Here is a 23236-nt window from a genome sequence, read left to right on the forward strand (position 1 = left end):
TTGTGTTGTTTCACTCGTTGGCATACCAGAAGGAGGTGTTGTCTGAGCACCAGCTACTCTTCTGTCTCAGTTTTGTCCCTTTGAGGATGGTTTGAAATACTGGAAACTAGAACTCGAGTTGAAAGGATGAACTATGTTGAACCCAAAGGCTTAAGCACTGTTCACAGGAGAACATAAACCGGTGCGATTCTACCAGAGTATTCTACCTAGTATTGATGGTCTTCGGCCTGGAAGCTAGCTTAGTGATCTGGTCATACCACAGTTATTTAGCATGCAGAAGAAATGTTGTCATCGGTGACCTCTTCAGGCCTTTCGGCATGAATGCCTGTCAAATACCAATATCAGGTAAATCTGTGATGTGACAATGTGAGCAGAGTCAAGGAAGACCGTGACCACAGATTGGACATAACATTGACCCCGACAGGTCAAGAACTTTTGATAGGATGGACTGACTGGGTGTCATTTTAGTTGAAATTGGTAACTCTGCAGCATGATTGTCATGGTTTAGATAATGCTCAATGAGCAATATATTTGTACAAGCTCATCTCTGCAAACACGAAACACTATAGTGTTTTTCTCTCAATTTCCTATCCTACTAACAAGTACAAATATTTTGTTGATTTGCGAATAAATTATTTCGTTTGATTAATTCAAAAGGAAAGGATTTTCTTTGAATGACAGGAGTTAATCACAAAATGTAGACCCTATCATGGTGAATGGTGCTGACACCTCTCCTAAGAGTATGTAACTAATTACCAAATTTTTAGCTAATGCTTATATATTTCCATTAGATGAAATTTAATAAAATACCTGTTGATAAGAGAAAATGTATCATCCACGAATGTTGTAAATCAAGAGATTATTCAGAAATTTTATTTTGTAGACCGGAAAGTTTTCCCATGATGCATTGTAGTTTAAGATGGCGGATTCTCTGAAGTCAGTCGAATAAGAAGGAAATTTCTCAACAATATTACATATTTTTGCGTGATATATTGAATACTGAAATAATAAACACGCTCTAAAAGAAAGAGGTGAATATGATCTTTCATTTGATATATAACATGTATAGGTTAGATGCCTAGAAGCCTGCTATGCATCGTCCAAAGTTAGGAGTCCATATCCGGCTGAAGAAGTTTTGCTCCACTCCAGCTAGTTGTCAACCCGACCAAAGCACACGTGGAAGTGACATTCTAGTGTACTATGCTTTTTTGATGAATGGAATGGAAAGGAAATTGTTTTTTGCATTGAATGGTTTTTTGTGTAGGGATGATATTTTTCTACATATATCCATATCGGGTCGTAATTAACCCTATGCTATGATGACTGAGGCTCCTTCGACTTCAGTCCTACTCCTACTCCTGGATATGTCGATGGTACAGTTTAAGCATAACTGACCTGGTGTTTTCAAAAGCTAACTTTAACCAGCTGGGCTATGCCATGGTTTTCAATGCCCGTAGTCTCCCTTTAAGATATCGATGCATGTTTTTGTTTCAGAACATGGCTTCAGAAGAAAAGGATAAAGACTGTGCCGAAATCGAAGCTGGCCTTAAAAAGATTTTGCTAAAGGATGAAAATGAGAAGGGTTCGCCTGGTGGTCAAGAAGATAAGAACAGTGGTGAGAGTAAGGTGACAACATCCAATGGTGAAACAAGCAGCCCCACCCTTGAGGAGGAAAATACCGATACAAAGCAAGTCGACAAAGAACAACAAGTTGGCAAAGAAAAACAGGTCGATAAAGAAAAACAAGTTGGCAAAGAAAAACAGGTAGAAACAGAGAAACTGGTAGATACAGAGAATCAGGCTGATGAAGAGAAACAGGCTGATGAAGAGAAACAGGCTGATGAAGGGAAACAGGCTGATGAAGGGAAACAGGCTGATGAAGGGAAACAGGAAGATGAGGGTAAAGAAGAAGATAAAAGCAAATCAGATGATAAAGAAAAGAAAACAATCTCTACTGCAAGTAGTAATAAGAAAGACTCTGCCGGGGCCAAGAAAGGCCAAGAGAATTCAGGGGCTGGAAGTAGTGACAGCAATGGCCAAGCTGACAGGAAGGGAAATAAAAAAAATGAAACATACGCAGACCGAAAAAAGAAACAACAACAGAAAATGAAAGTGATAAAAAAGAAACCTGCTAAATCCTCGAATCAGAATTCAGTTGAAGATGACAGCACTGAGACTGTTGCCAAGAAGATGAAGACGAATGATGAGAAGGAAGCAGCTGTGAAGGACAAGACATTGCAGAAAGAGCATCCAGGCAAAAAGAAGGAACCTGTGACTCCTGCCGGACAAGGTACGGGTAAGTGTGGTGGGCAGACAAATAATCATGTCAGTTGGACCATTTTGAAATAAACTTTCTCTTTCGTTTTGAGATAATTTGTGTTGCTGAGCTGTACCTACATTTTGTAATGTACTTGTGTAAAATTCATGGCTTCAGTATCAGAATCAGAATGATTAGATATCCAATCCTTTTCACCCGTTTGCTTTCCAGAAAACCCATCAGCACCTCTTGATCCCGCCCACCCAAGTGTGGAGAAGCTGCGAGCTCTCATCAGAGAGGAGGTCCATCCATTAAAAAAGGTGAGTAACTTTGTTAAAGTTGAAGAACACCATACAGAAAAAAAATTGTGTTTTCTCCAGAAAAAATTTGGGGGGTGGGGGTAGCCATGTATTCACAACTTTGATTGCACTTGAGTGCAAGTTGATTAAAAGGAATGTCACTTTTGCTCTTGGTATTTCAGCGCTCTACGAAATTCCCGCGGGCTGCCTACTATTGTCGTCTCTGTGAATATCACTGTGATAGTGTCATGGTTTGCGAGCGGCATATACGTGACAAGAGGCATAGGAAACTCAGGGAGGTATGTCAGCACGAACTCTCTGAATCTGTAAGTTTAGGTTAACATCTCTGAACCCTTTAAGGACTGATGGTAGATTCTTTCACTGGAGGGTAGTGAGAAGTTCATTTGTCTGCACTTTTTAACACTGTTTGTGTTGGCACACTATATGAATGAAAATGATTTCTGTCTGAAAGGCCATTGTTTACTCTCAATGAAAGGTTTCGCTGTAGAGTAATGCATGGCCACAACTTTCAACTCTGTGACGAATATTAATGATCTCACTTTGTTTGGAAAGTAATCACAATTTCCATATTTTTTGTATCCTGAAAGAAGTTGACATCACATTTAAAAGAAATTCTTTGAAGTTCAGTGGAATTTACCAACAGTCATTAGGGGTAGGAATATGTGTTGTGTTGTATTCTGTAAGAAAACCTTGTGTGATGTGTTGCCTTGCTACTGTCAATAGAATAAGTTGTTATTTTGTCATCTGCTAGCATAAGAGTTGTTGGATGGGTTTGGATTTGTTGAATATCCGGGCCAGATGATTGTTGAAAGAAATGACGTGATTTATGGTTAAAATGATTGTGTGATTTCAAGTGCATCAAAAGTTAGCTTGATTTGAAAGTGCTGATTATGGGGGTGGCAATGCATCCAGCTTACAGAATTTGGAGAGGTTCATTTCTCTTGCAATGGTGATGATGATTATTAGACTGGGTGATGAGTCATGCACGTATTGTGCTTTGCGACACCGTTATGTTAGCAATGTCAGTCTCTTTGAAGGAAATGTGTAGTAATTTACAAGATATTATAGTATTTTTGAGTGTTTCTGTCTGTTATGTCATCAACCATTCTTTTCAGACAAAAGAAACTGATTTGCTTTTGAAGCGGCTGCCTTCACTCTCTCAGCCTCACATCCGAGCACTGAACAAACTTTTGGATAAGATCGTTGAAATGGTAGGACTGACCAAGGAAGCTACAGAGCACCGCCAGATGCTTGTGAAAAAGTTGGAGAAGATGGTTCAGGAAAAACTACCTGATGTGAAGTTAGAACTGTACGGATCATCAGTGAATGGATTTGGGTTGAAGGGCAGTGATGTCAACATTGATATTGTCATACCAGAGACCTCCAGTCCCTCTGCTACTCTCATGGGGATCTATAAGTTACTCCGCGACAATGGTGAGTCCAATTTAAAAGCATTGTACACATGTATTTGCTACTTTTGCTTGCTCTTGCTTCTCTTAGAGTTTGGCTGTCAACTTCTAGCCATCCCTGGTTTCTCTGGGTAGTGAAGAGATGACCCTCTTGGAGAATATGAATCCGGTTTTTTCACAGCATTAAAGTGAGAATTATTGGAGAGGCAGCCTCCCCACCCTCTCGTGTTTACAAGTTCTTACTTCTCGTAAAATTCTATTTAGAAAAGCCCTCCCATCCTTGCGTGAAACGTTCAAGCTGTTTACTTATTTAAACTTCTTACCCCAGGTTCCTACTCCAAGGTTAGGAGTGACTTCACTGCAAAGATTCCAGCCATCTATTTCAAGGATCCTGTCACTGACGTGGAATGTCAGCTTAGTGTTGGAAACGCTCTTGCCCAGCAAACAACCAAGCTTTTGTCCACCTATTGTAAGATTGATGAACGTGTCAGAAGATTAGGAGTTTGCTTTAGATACCTCTCTAAGGTAATTGAACATTTTGGTATTCTAGCTTATACAGGGTTTCCTTAAAGAGTTTGGTGTTGAAGCTAACATGGGGTGTTAAATGGAAACTTTGGTTTAAAATATTGAGAGCTGAGGATCAGTTAGGGCAATGTTAGCTCTATAAACAGTATAGGGCAATTTGTAAGGTATTTAATGAGGATACCAGAAACCTCAAAAGGAAACCTATCTAGTCCAAGAGCTGCCCTCTCTATACTTAAAGGTGAGTGCCGACCTGGAGTCAAACCATGACCTCTGAGTCTGAGGTGACATATGCTGATGCTAATTTCAAACATCGGTCTTCCATCATATATGTTATGGACGAGTTGTTATAAAATGTGTTGTAAATTACAGATCTGCCAAATGGATAAACAACAAGATGGTACGCTGCCTGCATATTCCTACATGTTGATGGTCATCTACTACCTCCAGCGCAGCAAGCCTAATATGCTACCTGTTCTACAAGAGCTCCTCCCGAAGGGTGTGGAAACACGTCCTGAGTTGGTGATCGAAGGAAAAGATTGCTGGTTCTATGATGATTTGGACAACTTGGTAAGATTTTGATCCTGGCTGGCAGTTAATGTTAACTCCATGCAACTAATTTTGAAGTTGAGGAGAATAAACAGTGTGGACTCTAAATTTGTTGCCAAACACCAATTGTGCAAATTCCGCCCAAAAGCTTTGGTGAAGCCCCTCAAGTTTGGGCCTACATTTCCGCTCCACCCTCCCAGTCGCGATATTCGAACAGGGACCCACCAGTGCGGTGTTCACAGCACCAGCTCTGTCTGTAATGACCTTCTGTATCCAAGTCATGAAAAGATTCTTTATTTGCTTTTGCAGAAGGATGTATGGAAAAGTGATAACAAAGACAGTGTTGCTGAACTCTGGGTGAAGATGTTAAGGTTCTACAGCGTTGACTTTGATATGAACAACCATGTCGTCTGCCTCCGTACGAAGAAGATTGTGACAAGAGATGAAAAGAAGTGGTCCTATAAGAAGCTTGCGATTGAAGGTAGGATTGAAATAGTTCATGGCTTGTATCGTGTGGGTATGGTTGGTTGAAGGGAATCATTCCTCGCGGCTTTGATTGATCAGTGAAAGTTTCTGTGCAGCTCTTCAAAAAAGATGAACTTGAAATTCTTTTCACATATGAAATAATTTTGGGGGGGGGGGAAGACAGTGAATCTTCCCCGCCCTAATGATGTCTGGCAAAAAAATGGTGAATGAGGTAGTTGAGTTGTTTTCACCCAGCTTATTAGTTTGCCATCGCCACTTCCAGATCCATTCTCCACCAAACGAAGTGTGTCAAGATCAGTCAGTCACACAAAGAACTTCGACTACATCCATGAAAGGTTGAAGGCTGCCTGCAAGTACTTTGGTGTTCCACAGACAAAGAATGGCCCACTTTACTGGAGGTTAGCAGAATCTGACACTAGTTCTTCGAAGTCCTCAAGCCAAGCTGATACTAAGGAGAAAGACAAGGAAAGAAAGGATAGTCAATCCGATAAGCAGTCCTACTCAGATACTGTCTCAGATATTGTAAGTCAAGCCATTGAAGGTATCCAGGGAAAGGAGAAGACACCTGATGTGACAGACAAGGACAAAGTGTCGGAGAAGGCCGAAAGTATTGTGACAGGGTCATTGTCAGGTGCGTTCATGGATATTCTGCATGGACATGCTGATGAGAAGTTGAAATTGAGCATCCAGACAGATTCGGCTGGAAACGTGATTGCGAAAGCAAAAGAGAATGGTGCAGACACTGGTGATGATACATCATCAAGTCAAGAGGATACACCGGCGTCGTGCAAGGAAGCTAAAAAGAAGGGAAACATTGATGAGTTTGCCCACAAGTATGTTGAGCATGTGATGGGCAAGGCCCTGAAGGGTGCAGAAGATGACGATGCATTCAAGAAAGAGGATGGTGATGTGACCACACCAATCCCTGCTGCTCATCTCCGCTCCAAGTTTGGACGCACTGACAGTGTGGATCGCTATGGTGACGATGATGACGAGGATATCACTGAGTTGATGAATGCGGCTGTTGAAGAGCAAGAGGGTGATGGCGGTGAAGAACTCGTTGATGAGAAGGACATTGGAGATGGAGAGGCAAGCTCCTACAAGCCAGGATCAAGTGAAGGGGTCTATAGTGAGAAGCTGGTTGATAATCTGAAACAGAAGGATGTCTTGTTCCTCTTTGAGAGACAGAAACTCTGCGATGGAAAGGTGGGTATATTTGTTTGTTTTTGAAATTGTTTGCAATCTTGTTTCATTAAGTGCTGAAGTCCGCAACGATCTACATGTAGATCTTCTTCACCAAGGTCATTTCTAGGACTTCTCGCAAACAAGAGATTGCGCGGTTGCTGCATTCCCTACAATAGGGCCAAGAAAATACCACTGACAGCTTTATTTTCTTGTTCAGGATTAGATTCTGTGCGCCTTAACTTTTCTTTGAGAGCCCAAATACTTTAAGGATTAGGGGATGGCCTGTTCAAGTTATATTGCAACAATACAAGTTGTAACTCCTGTTATGCTTTGTTTAGAAACCAGCTGTCATGTGCAGTATCTGCCAGAAGGAAGGTCATCTAAAGCAGAATTGTCCAGAAGAAAATCTTCCCCCGATCTCACCCCTGCCGACCCTGACACCAGAATACAAGAAACTGCTGAATGATATATTGAAGATGGTGCCTGGTAAGATATGTTTGAAATCTGGCTAAGGGATTACTGAACTATCTTTATTACAGAACTGCCTGAAACTACTTAAATCATGCCTCTTTGTCTCAGTAATGTGACTGGAATACTGCTAAGCATTTTATAAAGAAGCACTTAACAAGCTGTTTTTAACGGATCTGTTTTTCTTCGCAGACGATTTCATGCCAACTGACAAAGAGATCAATGCCAGGAAAGAGATTCTCACTGAATTAGAAGTTTTCATTCGAGAAATATACCCAGGTAAGTGGTATGGCCTTTTGGCTTGCGCTGTTCCTACAAATGATGTCCCTTACTATTGGCTGGTGTGCTGTCTGTTAGTTGTGAGTCCATCACGTGCCTGAATATGATTGGGGTACCGACATCCTGATAAAACCTTTCGAAGGCATGGTTCTGTGTGTGATCAGACTGTGGAGTCAAAGAGAGTGTTTGAAGCTTTTTGTTCAGTAGTGTTCCCCATATTTACGACAAGGTCCTGTACAATGTCAGGATGCCAAATTGATGATATTATGTGGTCGGTGACAACTTTGTTGTACTTCTTTCAGAGTGTAATCTTTGCATGTTTGGTTCCTCCTGCAATGGTTTTGGCTTCAAGAACAGTGACCTTGACATATGTATGACCCTCACCACTCATGATTCACCAAAGGTAAGATTTTAACCCTCGACATTCACTTGTGGACCAGCATACATGTAACTATAGGTATCTTCAAATGTTTAAAGTAAGAGAAGGATTGTGGCCTTTACCATGACATTCACCACCATGACATTGAGAAATTCAGTTCTCCATCAAGTATTCATTATGTACTGGCTAATATATTGTAGTTCTTGCAAACACGAGAATGTTATCAAAATTGCAATCTTTCTTTCAGAACTTGAACTGTGTTGAAATCATTGAGAATCTCGCAACCAAGTTGAAAACACACAAAGGTCTGTTCAATGTGTTTGCTATTACCACTGCCAAGGTTCCCATCGTCAAGTTCAAGCACAGGAAGTCATCAATAGAGGGAGATATCAGTCTCTACAACACTTTGGTAAGTTGATTGATGTTTTGGCATACATTGGTACTGTTCTGTAGTAGCCTTTGTTTCCATGTGGTCATCATCTGTTCATACTTGTTTGTCATGCAATTCTCATTATTTGTTACAGGCCCTTTACAACACCAAGATGTTAGATAATTATGCTGGAATTGACGACCGAGTGAAGGTCATAGGGTACATCATGAAAGTTTTTGCCAAGGTGAGGATCCAGGATGGCTTGTTCAAAGCAACAGTTCCACTGCTGTGGGGTTAAATTGATCCCAAGCTAAAAACAGGGCGCTTGTCTTCCCTCTCTTATCAGCAAGAAGACAGAGTCTGGGAAATAGTGCCCATCATGAGTGTTGCTATTTGTTGCTGTGTGTTCTTGATTCTTATGCCTTGGAACACATGATCTCACTGAACATCATCCTATGCAGGTTAAGATATCATTAGCTCAAAGTTGGCCCTATCCACAGAGCTGCACCTTTTTCAGTTTGAGACTGTACTCCCAAGATAACCATTGTTGTTTGATATTGCAGGTGTGTGACATAGGAGATGCATCTCGTGGTAGCCTGTCCTCGTATGCGTACATCCTGATGGTGCTCTACTATCTGCAGCAGTGCAAACCCCCAGTCATCCCTGTCCTCCAGGAGCTTTATGACGACGCTAGCAAGCCCGTGATCAGCATAGAAGGTTGCAATACGTGGTTCTTTGATGATATGAAAGACCTGGTAAGGAAACTTACACACCAATATGTGTTGGGTAATGGCGTGATTTGCGATAAGTTTCAAGATCCAACCACCAAATAACTCCTTACCTGAATCACTAGAACAAAAGACTCCAGAATAGAAAGTCAAAATTATGTGCTATTGCCTAATATTAGTAGTCAAGACTAGTTAACACTACCCCTCCCCCTGGCAGAGGTAGTGTTAACTGATTGGCTTAGAGTAAGTGTAGCACTGACCGTGCGATTCGACCATCTTGGTGTCATCTGAGTCGCAACCTAGAAAAGCTCTCCATTGTCTTAAGCCAATACTGTGCCACCTTTATGCTAAAATGTTAAATGAACTGCTGTTAATCTTCACAATATCTCTTTGCAGCCTATAAAATGGCCAGGCTATGGTAAGAACAACCAAACTGTTGGAGAACTATGGCTAGGTTTGCTGAAATTCTACACTGATGGCTTCAACTTCAAAGAACATGTTGTCAGCATTCGTCAGTTCAAGCCTCTGACAAGATTTGAGAAGCTTTGGAATGGAAAGAGCATAGCCATTGAAGGTTTGTTTTTTTATCTGTTACTGTTGAATCTGTTGTGATCTTGATGTATTTTATCTGAAAACCACATCGTCGGCAAGTATGAAAAGAACAGAAAACTTGGCTTACAGCTGTGTGGACACCAGCACATCAGAATATTGGCGCTTAAACTATCCTTCTTTGAAAGTCTACTTGCCATCTACCAGCACACAATTACGAAAATTTGGATTGTAGTCAAACTATAACAAGTGAGGTTTATCGAATGGATTGCAGATTATGATTTTGCAGAATCTAAATGAAACCTCTGCTTTAGTGAACTTATGATTGTCTTTCTCTCATTCTCCAGATCCATTTGACTTGACTCATAATCTGGGTGCCGGGTTGTCCAGGAAAAGTAAGTAGACCACCGAGACTTGTCAAGTGATGCACTGGATGGTTGATTCGTTGATATCGCCGAGTTCCTTAGTGGATGCCTGTTTCTGGTTCTGATAGTTGTACCATGTCGCCTTGATACACTCCTGTGAATGAGAAAAGCACAGAATTATTACAACCAAAAGAATCAAATTCTCTTATTAGCTTTTCTTTCATTGTTTCAGTGAATACATTCATCATGAAGGCCTTCATCAATGGTCGCCACCTGTTTGGGAAGCCTGTTGACACCAAGGTGCCACCAGAGGGTTACGTCACCTTCCATGTAAGTTACCTTCACTTGAAATAGGTTTTACGAGCCCTTTACTATTCTGCTGTTTGAGCTGGGTGAGCCACCATGACAGCCTGTCTCCGCTCTTGATCACAGACTTCTCAAAAACCAGGGACTGATATGAAGGTTTTGATCGCGAACCAACAGTTTTTATCACTCATCTTCAAGACATAAGGGCCATGATATACCATACCTGAACCCATATCCAAAATGATGATAGTTTTATCTCATTACAGGATTACTTCTTTGATTCAACCTTGCTTGTTGATGGTCAACCGCCCAACGACCGGGGATGCCGTGCATGTGGAAAGATAGGCCACTTTGCAAGAGACTGTCCTATTGTTACTGCCAGGAAAGAAAGGTAAGGGCTTGATGTCTAACTTGAAAGTCTTCACTCTTGGTGATAACTCATGTTATCCAGTTCTCTGCTGTTGATTTTCACCTCCACTCGGATCGATGACCTTTTGATGATGCCATAGCTTTATCTTTTAGATTTACTGACAATTGCATATTATGGTCTGATTTATGTGTAGCCTTATTTGCTCCTCCAGGGAACATAAGGATGGTAGAGATGGTGACAATGGTCGAAGAGATAATGGCAGGAGAGATGGAAAGTTTGATGATCGAATGAGAAGGGACCAGAACCAAAGGAGAGGTAAGACAATATAAGATATCGATTACGGCTGAGATTGTGTAATGGCTGGAGTCTTTCATTGTGAACTTTAGTTCAGCAGTACATATTGTATTCCATGTAAACATGATATAGAGTAATTTTACCATAATGAATTGTCACTAGTTAGCCATGTATATAGTTCTATTTGTTCCTCCAGGTATGCCACAAGGGCAGGGTCGAGGTATGCCCGGGAAACCAGGACCTGGCGGACCGAAGGGAAATCTGTTGAACCAGCCAAGACCTTTCCCGTTTCCTCAGCTTTTCTACAACTCCGGCATGAGACCACCGTTTTCACCTCACTTTGGAGAAGGCCGAGGTTTCCCACCAGGTTTTGCTGGACCAGGAGGTCCCAGGCAAATTCATCATCCCATGTTCATGAATAGAAACCCAGTGAGTACTTGGCCTTTTCAGATCTATTTGGCGTCTGGTGTTTGTATTCATAATAGTCTGGTTTCCTCTCTTTCCTTTGCTAATTGTGTTCAAATCATATGATTCGCAGTTATGTGTTCCCCTCTAATGGAAATTGTATCTTTTGTGATGCACTTCTTTTGGGTGAAGTGCGCATGCATGCTCTGTTTTATGTAGCTATGTTTTATCTAACTTCAGATGTTTGGTGATCGCCACCCTAACCCAGGAGCTGGACGTCCATCCCCAGACAGGTTCCAAGGTCCAGGTGGTAGGCCCAAAGATGGACCCCAAGGAGCAGCTGGTCGAGGAAGCCCAAATCGAAGAGATGAAAAGGCGTCCGAGAATAAACAAGGAGTAAAGGGCCAAGAAAAGAACGACAAAGGAGCATCCAAGGTAGATACAAAAGTGAAGCCGGCAGACAGTAAAATAGCCTCATCCGATAAACGACTGGCTGCCTCAACAGCTAGTCCCAGCAACCAAACCAAGGAGTTGTCAGCACAGGAAAAGTTAGAGAGGGGCATTGGTAAAGGAAGCTTTCTCACTGAAAAAGAAGGCCAGGAGAAAAAGCTCGGTCCCGGCCCTTCTCCAGGTATGATGAGAGGTGGCGGGGCTCAGTTCCAGAAGCAGGGCCCACAGCAGCAGAATATGGGAATGCAGGGCAAGCAGCAAGGTCAAGGGAGGCCATTTCAGTTTGGGGATAAAGGTCAACAACGTCCCGGGCAGGATCGAAGTTTTGGGAATCGTCCTGGTCAGCCGTTCCAAAATCAGAAGCCTTCTTCTAGTATTCAGGAGCAATTTCATGCCAAGCATGGTCAGAGGCCTGGTATGGATCAGAGAGGGCTTGCTGGTAGAATAGATAATCCAGATTTATTCTTGAAAAGTACTACAATTGTTGACAGCACTGGACATAAAACTATGAGCCAGGATGTACGCAATATGGTGTCCGAGAAAGATAAGCTGACTCAGCGGAATAGAGAACAGTCAGCTAGCCGAAAAGATAACTATAGAGCACCTTCCCAAGAAAAAGATCAACCTGGCCAATTTCATCCTCAGGGGGGAAGACCTGGGTTGTCTCAGCCAATGCGAGATCGGCCTTATGCCACTGCACAACAGAACAAGGACCGGCCATTTAGCTCGCCTCAGAAATCTTCCTCTGGCCCAATACAGCCACCACCTCTCCATGAGTCTGCTGGTCGAGCGCCTGGCCAGACACTTTTTGGATCTCCTCCGAAGAAACCTGCCGTACCTTCGCCCGTTGGCATGGATCAGCCTGGTCCTAAACCTGTCAATAGAACTGTGAATATTGCTCCCCTTGGACGGGGAGAGAAGAGACCGTTCTCTGGCCCTCCAGCTCAAACAGCTTGGCGACCTCCTGTTCCTGGTCAGGTTAACATCCTACAAAGACCACCAGGTGGTGCACCACGGCCACCTTTCCCAATAATGCAACAGGATGCATCGGAGGAGCCAAAACTGGGTGATACAGCTGCTGAGATTGGAATGGGTGGCCTATCAACATCACACTCTGAAGGCCACCAGTCAGCTATTCAGCCACCATCCATCGCCCAGTATTCACATCTGCAAAATAGACCACTGGTAGCAAAGGATAGTGGGTTTATTGGCCAGTTTATTCATCCAAATGCTCATCCCATTGCTAGGACATCTCCAGTTCATAATCGACCAGTATCGCCAATGGGTGGGAGTTCACCACAACATCTTTTCTCCAATACGTCTCCCGGACACACATCTCCTCGACGACCTGACTTCAAAGACATGGCAGTGAAGAAACGACGTTCACCTCCAAAAGAAGCTCCGCCTCGGTTCCAGAAATTGCGACAGCATGAGCATCCATCCCAGGATATGCATGGTTCCCCACGGCCAGGCGACACTGCCCCGAGTCCGAATCCACCCTCAGTGTCAGCATATCTCCAACCCTCATCGATCACTCAACCTTTGCAACAGAGTCCACAAGCTCAGTTGGCTCAAAACCTAATGCCGATGACGCCGCATCACCTTAATGCACTGTTCTACATTCAGCAGCAACAACAGCAACGGCTGTTTCAGAACCAACAGCAGGAAAAGGACCAAGCTGATATTTTCGGTCAGCGACAAGAGCCAACACCATTTGGACATCAGCTGTTGGGCACAGCAGCTGGTTTCCAGGCCCAGCACATCTTTCCTCTCCAACATCAGTTTGATCCTTTCCGGGACCAGAGTCAGTCCCAGGCAGAACCTGAAAAGGCTTTTCCTGAACCATACCCACCTCACTTTCAATCGCAAGAACAGCCAAGTTTTGAACAGCCACGTCAAGGTGACCTTTACTTCAGGGAGACACAACAGCAGCCACAACAGCAACAGCAACAACAGCCCGTGTATTTTAGTCACCAAGGCCAGTACAGCCCGCAAAATCAGGAAAACTTCTACCATCCAGCTTCACAACAACAGTCGACTGCTATGACGGGGACGCAGATATGGTACAGTTCGGCAGCGCAACATCAACAACAGCAGTCGCAACCTGGGCAACAGCAGGCACAGCAGCAGCAGCAGCAACCGGCACAACAGTTTGGAGAGGAGAGCGGCAATCAGTTATTCTCATCTTATCTCAACCAGTCCAGAGGTCAGCTGAGTCCCAACGCACAGGCAGAGCAGGGAGGCAGCCAGGGGCAACGTGACCCATGGACTAGTCAGATCGAGCAGCCGCTGTATAACCCCTGGTTACAGCAGAGTACGCAGCCTCGGTTTGACCAGCAACAGGTGAGTAAATGTCTTATCAAAGCATCTTCAAAACTGACTGTGAACTAATCCATTTGAGTCCAATGACCCATTAATCCCAATCAGAGCACACATTCATTCTGATGTGGCTTCTTCATGAAGTCGGCTAAACCATGGGAAACGATCCATCAGTTCAGAGAAGTCCTCTCCCATTACTTTTGATTGTGTTGTTTCTTGTTGCAGTACGCGTCCTCCATATTCCAACAGACGTCAGAACCTTCCCAAGTGCCGATAGGCAACCGAATAACTCCAGTCCCAGATGACACTGCAACAGGTACGTAGTACCTTGTTTTAACTCTTTCAGTGCCAGACACTTTTCAAATTTCTCACAGCTGAGATCGCCACGAAAGTCATCATATTTACCAATTTTCAAACCTTGTAAAATTATAAAATTAAAGAGACAATGATGACATCAAACCGGTTTTATATTCTGTCAGTATTTACTTGTTCTTTAACTTACATATACGCAAGAACAGAAATGTGAAAGTGAGCTTGCCTTATTCATTTTTGGTAAGAGTTATTCTCGTTAACTCTACTGCACTGCCTCTTACGTGTTGGGATTTTGCCCTTCTTAGTTCTTGTTGCAAAGTTGATGAAAAAAAATAGATTCTGAGACGAATTCTCCACTGAATGGGTCGGTGATCATCTGTTTCATAGTGTAACCAGTGAAGTATCATGATACCACTCCTTTTCGAAAAGAATTCACCATTCTGTTGGAGAAATATTTTTTCACGACTTATTTTGACTTTTAGGTGGCCGTCTTGGAGATACTCTAATGCACCTTTGTTTCATATTTCAGAGAGGGAGATACCGGAGGCAGCGTACCACCCGCAGCTCAGCTTTGGAATAGGACGCGGGCTCAATCTCGAGTACCAGGGCAATTAGGTATTCGGAGCTAGTGTTTACTGTTGACATTATATCAACTTTTTTTCCATGAGGAAGTTCCCATGATTATCTTGTGGGCCACTGCATGTTTGTCCTTAGAAGTAACAAGTTTTCTTTGGAGTAGTTCATATACTACATCCATTTTCAGAAATGATTCGTCGCTCAAAATAAAAACGGATGTTCCTGCCGATAGAGTGTTTGATGGGTTTGTCATAGTTAAGTATGTCTCCGTAACTGGGAAGATTCTGTTGCATAAGAAAAATAATTCCCAAAACGTAACTTCGGTATAAATACAGCTATCATTGTCTTGTGAATTACTTTGTTGTTTTGGATATGGACATTAGTGTGTTTTTAGCAGAGCTTAAGGTTCAGATGGTTTGCAATGTTATGTGCTGAACAGTAGGGATTAGCAACTAGATTGTAAATATAACTGATTTATGAAAACTATTGGAGGAACTTTTAAGATAACATGTCAAAACTTGTGGAAAGAATGGGTTGTATACCCTAGGACATTTGACTAGAACATAGAAATTGATCTGGAAATGCAAGAGTAAAGTTTTGAAGAACCTCATGAATAGAAGTATTGGGAAGATTGTAAAACCAAAAGTTGAACTCTGAAGTGGTTTCGGTGTAAATTATATGAAAATGTAACTTGTTACTCCAAAGGACAGATGTGTCTCTTTCTTGGACGGGGGTTAACTTTTTCTGTCAAATGTCATTCTGAGGCACCTTCTGTGAAAAAATAAACTTTTGGTGATTATTTGTGGCCAACACTTGTACACAGTTCTCTCTTCTATTAATTTGCCTATCTTCAGAATAATCTACGGTTATGATTATACTGTAAGTTTTTCACCTTCAGAGGAGGATATTGGCTACTTTGAAATTATTTTTGAACATATTTTGCATTTCTTTAATTATGATGTGGTGAGATGAGTTGAACTGCCTAAAAGTGTATAATTAGGTATTGATAGGTGGTATGGTTATCGTGGGTTTGATTAACCTGGTTGTGAAGCCGTGGAGTTTGACAAGTCCCGAAAAATCCATCTTACTTTTGCTAATTGATGACACTGGTTACAGTTTATTAGTGAAAGTGCTATCTGACCATGTTTTTGTATGGTTCCTTGGATTGTAAATATCGGTAGTTGACAAATTCCATGGTTTCATAAGAAGGGCTGAAACATCAAATACCACTCATTTAAGGTATAAAATCTCCTGATTTTTAATGGTGTTTGATGTTTTTAGTGCTAAGAGACGATGATTCATGAATTGATCAGGAAATGATGCTCAAAATGTCATTTGCCAGGCAAAGCTGCCAAATCAAATGTACATGAAAGGAGCTTTATAATACGAAACGTCCTTTGCCAGGAATTTCCTGATCCTGATGTCAACGCATGATTGACCGAGATGGTCTTGCCAATCTTACTGGATTTATTCAGTGTAAAAACTTGGGGATTGCTCTCCCAAGTCACAAGCGAGTTATCCTGGCAGAAAGCTTGGAGTAAAAAAGGATTCCATTGTTATAAATCCTAACTTTGTAGTAAAATGCGGTGTTTTCTATGTGTACACGTTGCTACACTTTTTTGGTATACAACTGACGATTAGTCCGCTCTCCTGTTGTAAGTTGATAGTTGAAGAATTTAGTTAAAAACATAATGTCAGATTTGGCAGTTAGTGTGGTATTTTCAGTTAGTTTTCTTCACATTTAGAAAGTGATGGAGATTTCTGATCAGTTACCGTTAGTTCTAAATTTGGTATCAGTATTCAGACTGAAACTGACATCTTATTAGCTGTTCGGTTCTCTCCTTTGTGTTTGCCTTAATAGCAATGCCAAGGAAAACTGACCTTTGAAACTGATACCAGCCAACAAATACAGCTCATTACTTAGCTTTTACCTCCAGTTCAAATTCAGCTACATATGAGTTACAGGCATTGCCATGAAATATTTAGAAACCATATTTTGCAGTGTGCATGTAAGACACTGGAGAGAGTCCACAGTAAAATGTCATGTTTTAGAATGAACAAAGCCAGCATAGGGTTTATGGTCAGTCATTGATGCAACAACTCTGCTTCACAAAACTCTCCATGACGTTCCAAAGGGGAAGAGGTCCATGTGTTTGATGTCATTTACTTCTCCATGTTACTATTGTTGTGTATCACTGTTTTGCTTTTAGTGTGGACATGAATATTGCAAGTCAATATCACGTAGCGTATATCCTCTTAGCTTACACTTGGCCATAAGGACTGGCATTTATATCTATTCACCGCATTAGTTTGTTGAAAAACGTAACGTGTACTACAAGAGACTTTCTATTAACTTCTGTATGTACAGTCGTATATATGTGAATTGCTGTCTAGCAATGTGTTTGTTTCAATTCTGAAGGGTTACTTCTTTGGTTTGTTTGATTTTTTGATTAGTGGAAGCAACTGGTGTTAAGCAGTTTTGTTACACTTTATAGTCTATTACTATTAAGCATAGTTCCATGTGTATGCCGTAGATATAACGCTAGTATCTTTATGCTTATTTTTAAAGCTTAACCTTTTGTCGCTTTCTCAATTCATTGCCAGAGTTTTGCCAGAATTCAAACATGTCTCTCTGTGTCAGTGAAATAGGTATGGAACCACCAATGATTGCAAAGAAGGGATAGTATGAGGCTTGGACGAGATCTTATAACTGAGTCAATATATAGAGTACATTCTAGGTTCGGGACTTACTTGTAAGCCTAACCTCAAGTCCATGCAAATCAGTAGTGTAGTTTTCCATAAGATGATGTCACCAACTCTAAAAGCAGTAGATCACTAGTCTACCCATCTCTATCTCTCCCTATAGTCTTTGATATTCCTGCGAACTAAACTGTACAGGGTTGACCTGGCGTTGAGTTGATGAAGTGACTTCTAGACGTAGAATCAGAACATCCTCTTGGTAGATGGCTACCCTCCAGAACGACATACAAACTGACCTGGTTTTAGCCGTTTCATCTCTGCCTGATTACCTGATCAGAAAACCTTGTTTGGGCAACAGATATGGCTTCTCCTCATAGGGTAGGCAGATGAGTGCCTGGTCGTCGGAGTGCCCTAGAGCACGGCACAGAATAAGTATACAAAGTGATGCTTTTGTTGTGTGCACAATACCTGCACCTGGCACAAAATGTGCTGCCCAAGGACACCTATTCCTCGCGGTGACCATGGAAAAGGTTGTGATCAGTTGCAGTGCTTTCTCTCTTGTAATGAGAAATCATGTTCTAGTCGTCTGCCGTTGAATGTTCTGGTTCTAGCTGTCACTTGGATTTGTCTTTTTCACCAATATTAATCATTGACATTATTATCACGGGGTGTTTCCTTCTGCAGTTGAGTGTTGTACAGGTGTGTAAACCAGAGGCTTGCTTTGTGTATAATTGTACAAATGTATAAAAGTAACATTTTGACCATTATTAAGTCAAGCCTGTGGTACAATACAGATCTAATACAAATCAACTAAGATATCTAATGTATTGTAGATTGGTTAGCACCCCCTTGTGACAGGTCATCATTTGGACTGGTATAGACATGTAAGATTAGTTTTTGCCGACTGGTTTGAGAACGTTTGATGAAATACTTGGGCATTGCAGTCTAATTCTGCTCTGATATGGTGAGGACTTGGACTGCTGGTAAACGCTTGTATTTCGTGCCACGTGATTGAGTTTCATATGATAAATTGAGAATTGGTCGCCAATGTCAAGACTGTGTTATGGTATTAACAACTGCAGCAGGTGTCCTTGTGAGGGAGAGTCTGTTCATCTGTTGAGCGCAGCCTTTCAACGACATCCATCATGCATGAGAACAAATGTATTATTATGAGTGTTATAAAGTTACTCACTGTCATGGACCCGTTGGGATTAGACTGCAGGCATTTCATGTGAGACCATAAATGTCTTTCCTGGTGTTGGAATGGCAGATAAAAGCAAAGGTGAATGTCGACATTCATGTAGTTGCTTGAATTTCACTCAATTTGTCATATGAGGTTTCTGTATACAGTTGGATATCTGCAAGTGCTTAAAACATTCAGAAACATGCATTTCAGGTGCATGCTTTAGTGTCAAATTCTTGTTCTGTTCATTATCCCCTATGCTTAGTGACTTCAGATGGCATCGAACTTCAGGATGAAACATTTTCCCTTGAGCAAATTGCAGAGGGTTTGTATATAGTGGTAACATGAACAACCTGGCCCAACATTGCACAACTTGAGGCTTTTTGATATGACATTGTAAATATTTTTTTTCATGGTTGGGCCGACTTTACTTGGGAATTTTGAATATGCATGATAACTGATATTTATATTCCTGATATAAGTTACTTATCGTTATTGACAGATTAGGTGGCAGGGTGATCGAGATGGAAGTTGCCTGTTCATCTATGCTTTGGAGTTGAATTCATGGGAATTCCAAATTTGGTTTATTGCTAGCAATACAAATGTATATTACAATGTAGGGTCATGGGGTACCTTGGACTTGGGGATTTACTGTTCTTTGATCTCTATTAGAGTTGTTGGCTCTTCGCGACAGTACAGTATTGTACAGTAATGGTCAAGGTGATCAGACAGTGTCCATCACTGTACTGTACTGTCATTAATAGCCAACAAATTTAGTGTCTGTGCTATCCCTGGTGGTAGTATCGTTTTGATTTCGACAATATTATTGCGCCAACTTCTTCAAACGGGTTGGAAAAAAGAAATTGAACCTCAATTGGTTCCAAAGGCTTCCAGTTATGAATTATAACTGGTGTTCATTCTTTTGGGATGGGACTCTTGCAATTCTTTCTTCGGCTGAATGCCATAACAGTCTGTTGCAGAGTGGTTAATGGAAGCGTAGGTTTAGTTCATCTCTGTCTGACCTTTTAGCTGTAAAATGCCAAGAGGGCTGTTGGGTTAGGATTACGTAAGGGGCTCTAACCCTTGCAGCGTTCTCTGCCAAAAGGTGAGGTGGAGATAAGCAATAATTCATTTAACATTTTAGTGTCAACTGGTGTATAATGATGGGGCTGGGCAAATGTGAGAAGCATTATAATCGATTAGAACCCGTGATACATTAGAGTCGCAATAATCGAAATTCAAGATCTGAGGTAGTGTTTTCAGGTCTTCATGTGCATTTATTCCAACTTTGAGGTCCTGAAAGTTAGTTACTTCTTATTTCTTGAAGTTTTGTGCACCTGATTTTCTCTCCGTGGCTATCGTTGGAAAAAACAGCTACATTTCTATTTTGTTACTTTGTTTCTGTGAGGCCATCTTCATGGTGACATGCATTTCGTAAAAGTACCAGTACAATAAGTTAGTGTACGAATGGTCTGTCCCTTTGTGTGGGATGGTTCTGTTTATTTTCGCATTTCTGTTATTGAAATGGGAGCGATGCCATCTGAGTCTCTTCAGTCAGCCATGGAATGAGCTTGTGTAACTGTCAATTAAATAATATTTGTGATGGGAGTTTGACAAGAGTGTTCAGTCAATCTACTGAAAACTGAGGGTTTCTCTCTTGAATTACCTTGTCACTCCAGGTATGGGAATAAATGAATTCCATGTTCATTTTACACTACTGCATTATTCTGTCCATGGTGTCGATTGATTACTCAGCAATTACACTAGTAATTTGTGTATTGTGTGAAGTAAACTCGGGAATTTGGTGTACTAGAGTAAGTGATGCAGTAGTCTAAATTTGATATTGGATTGGGAAGTACCTTGAGGTTGACCTGGATGGGGAATTGGAGAACTGACTGGGGTCTACTTCATACCAAGGCCAAATATCACGGTTCATTAAGGACATTTCAGGGTTGACTCCAAATCGAACATAATAATATCTATTCCAAGTTCCAAGTTTTGCCAGTCTACAGTCCATAGTCCAAGTCCTTTCATATACATGATGTTTTATTAACCAGGTCCAAATGATGACAGTCATTATATTTTTGCATATGAATTTTAGACTTTTGTAGCCTAACTGGGTGTAATGTTCTTGCTGTATATGTACAGTGTTCTACTCTGTTTGGATATACATTCTAAAGTATGATATTCTTGGATGAATCACTAGTTTTTGTCCATAGGTGGTAAGTCTCGTCAAATTAGGCATTCTTCATTTCAGGTCAATGTTTGAGGACTTTAGATTTTGATAACATTTCTTAAGAGTTTTACGTGGAATGATCTCAGCTGCAAGTTTGTTGCAAAGTTTTATGATCATATCACCTATTACAAACAAAGAGGTTTAGAAAATACGTGTAATTACACATCTGAGCCTGACTGGGATAGCTGTTAGTCATTTTAAAGTTTTAGAGCAGACTTAATAAACTGCCTCTGGACACTGAACTGATGGTAGGATTGGTCTTGGTCTGATTATATCACAAGTGATGAGAGTTTCCCAAGTAATGTTACGGAAGCTTCTCTTCATTTCAATTATGGACCAAGAGGTTGATTTAAAAATGATTGCCACCTGTGGACAACCTCTAGCATCACGTAGAGGCATTTTAATCAATAGTTTTGTTTTTAATAGTTGTCTTTTATGAATGATAAGTACTGAGTTAACAATGCTGTTAAGTGCAGAAAGCATGCTAGTTTCATTGTTCTGGTATGGTAGCAATCAGAATGTTTTGCATAGCCAGAATCCAATTGAGACTTTGAATCACTCTGGGAACAAGTCATGATGGGCAAATCACCACAGATCCTGTGCCTGGCTACTATGGTTGAATTGGTTGTCTCATTGATCCAATGCTGGTGGCATTATTGCATTTAGAAAGATGTATAGCCATTTACAATTGACAGAACTGCTCACTATTGTTGAGGGCAGACAATAAGTATCGTTGTGGGATTTGGCATCTCCATTAATAATACTTTTGCCAGGAGCTGGGTAAACTAGCCTACTAATAATCTGGCTGAAAATATCAATGATTTTGGCTCTGCTACTTTTTGCTGTAAACTTCAACGAAGGTGAGTTTTTCCCTCAAAAGACCCAAATCTTCTGATGATAGCATGGTTTATCATGCATTTCCACCACAACAATAAGTTATACATGTAGGCCCGCATTGGCCTATTTTGTGGGAAGTAGCTGGCAGCATAGTCCCAACCAAAGAAAATAGCTTTTAGGGTTGTTTGCAATGCAGGAAAAGAGTAATTTAACGGAAGAACTCAACCAACTTGTCCAACGAATTCACCCATTTGTTGAATTGATGTTTTTAAGCACAAGTGGGTTTATAGTAAATTGGTTATAACGACTCTCGGTGAGGACTGTACTTGGTACAGGTAAGGCCACAGTACTGCATGAGGATGATATAGTATGTACACGTACTTCATATCAAGTTATGAAAAAAGAAATTATTTTCAAATTAACTTTTATTATACTGGTATTGAGATTTGAGATTTTTATGTGCTGGGTGTAGCTTTTGATTTGTAGGCAAGTAGTAAATTCTTAAGTTTTCCAATTGTAATTCACATAAGTTATGGTAGTGATCCAAACTGAACTTTAGACCAATGTCTGATTTCTAGTATTTGATTTTGTTGAACCTATCAGGTTTAGCTGTTTATTTGAATCATTAATTCTCAAATAGAAACACTGAGGCTTGAAGTTATCTCTGCTAGTTGGCATCAATCACTGCTTCCAGCTGAGGAAACAAGAATTCATACCATCTCTTGTCCAGACATAAGAATTTTTCAGAACATCAGTGGTCACAGGAAAATGGCCTTCTGTGAGAGAAAATATGAGAGAAATGGGATGATTTCCACAATCTCATGTCTGTGTTCAGTGCTTGGAAGGTATCCTCAGCTTGGATGGAATGGTCTGTAATTGAGTTCTTCACATTGGAAGTTTTTAGGCCACTTAAATAATCAGTGAAAACTTGAAATCAGGATTAGACTAAAATAATTACAGTTAATAACGATGTTTTGAATATCCTATTTTATCATGTGTTAGAAAAATATTCAGGTGATGATGTTTTTGAATCAAATAAATGACCTCATGCAGTGTGTGGCCTGTCTGTGGTGGTAGTCAAACTTGTCCTTCAGTTACAGATGAGTGATCAGAAATGTATATAGAAAATTACTGGTGAATAAAAGTGGGGAATTTTATGTAACATAATTCATGTGAGTTGTCTTTATTTTGTTGAGAAGATATTTGAGATGTTCCCATGGACTCCCCATAAGAAGTGATCAACATCTGAATGAACTAGGGATTGGAGATGATCAGCTGGTTCATAAATTTGGATGGTGTACAATATGAGCATCAAAGCCTCCTGGACAACTATGCTACCTCTGTTTATTTTGGAGGTTGTTTGCTAACTTGTGGACCCCGTC

The 23236-nt window shown here is 41.0% G+C and overlaps 1 protein-coding gene across 3 annotated transcripts; it reads left to right on the top strand.

Annotated features, from left to right (window-relative positions):
• Positions 1–921: 921 nt before the first annotated feature.
• Positions 922–23021, top strand: LOC135487238 (terminal uridylyltransferase 4-like). Of its 3 annotated transcripts, none has more exons than XM_064770745.1 (24): positions 922–1031; positions 1495–2296; positions 2489–2577; positions 2739–2882; positions 3693–4011; positions 4315–4511; positions 4881–5078; positions 5367–5538; positions 5806–6749; positions 7067–7214; positions 7389–7475; positions 7778–7878; positions 8102–8263; positions 8379–8468; positions 8788–8979; positions 9349–9526; positions 9849–9896; positions 10099–10196; positions 10439–10563; positions 10754–10857; positions 11033–11265; positions 11482–14034; positions 14236–14326; positions 14852–23021. In XM_064770745.1, exons 2-24 carry the CDS (start codon positions 1498–1500, stop codon positions 14935–14937), a joined length of 7158 nt encoding a protein of 2385 aa, XP_064626815.1. In that variant the 5' UTR covers positions 922–1031; positions 1495–1497; the 3' UTR covers positions 14938–23021. The 3 variants fall into 3 exon arrangements, with proteins under 3 accessions (XP_064626815.1, XP_064626817.1, XP_064626816.1); XM_064770747.1 differs by having other exon boundaries at positions 2739–2855; XM_064770746.1 differs by having other exon boundaries at positions 1495–2290.
• Positions 23022–23236: the final 215 nt, after the last annotated feature.

This window comes from Lineus longissimus, chromosome 4 (assembly GCF_910592395.1).
Source record: "Lineus longissimus chromosome 4, tnLinLong1.2, whole genome shotgun sequence".
Taxonomy (NCBI): Eukaryota; Metazoa; Nemertea; class Pilidiophora; order Heteronemertea; family Lineidae; genus Lineus; species Lineus longissimus.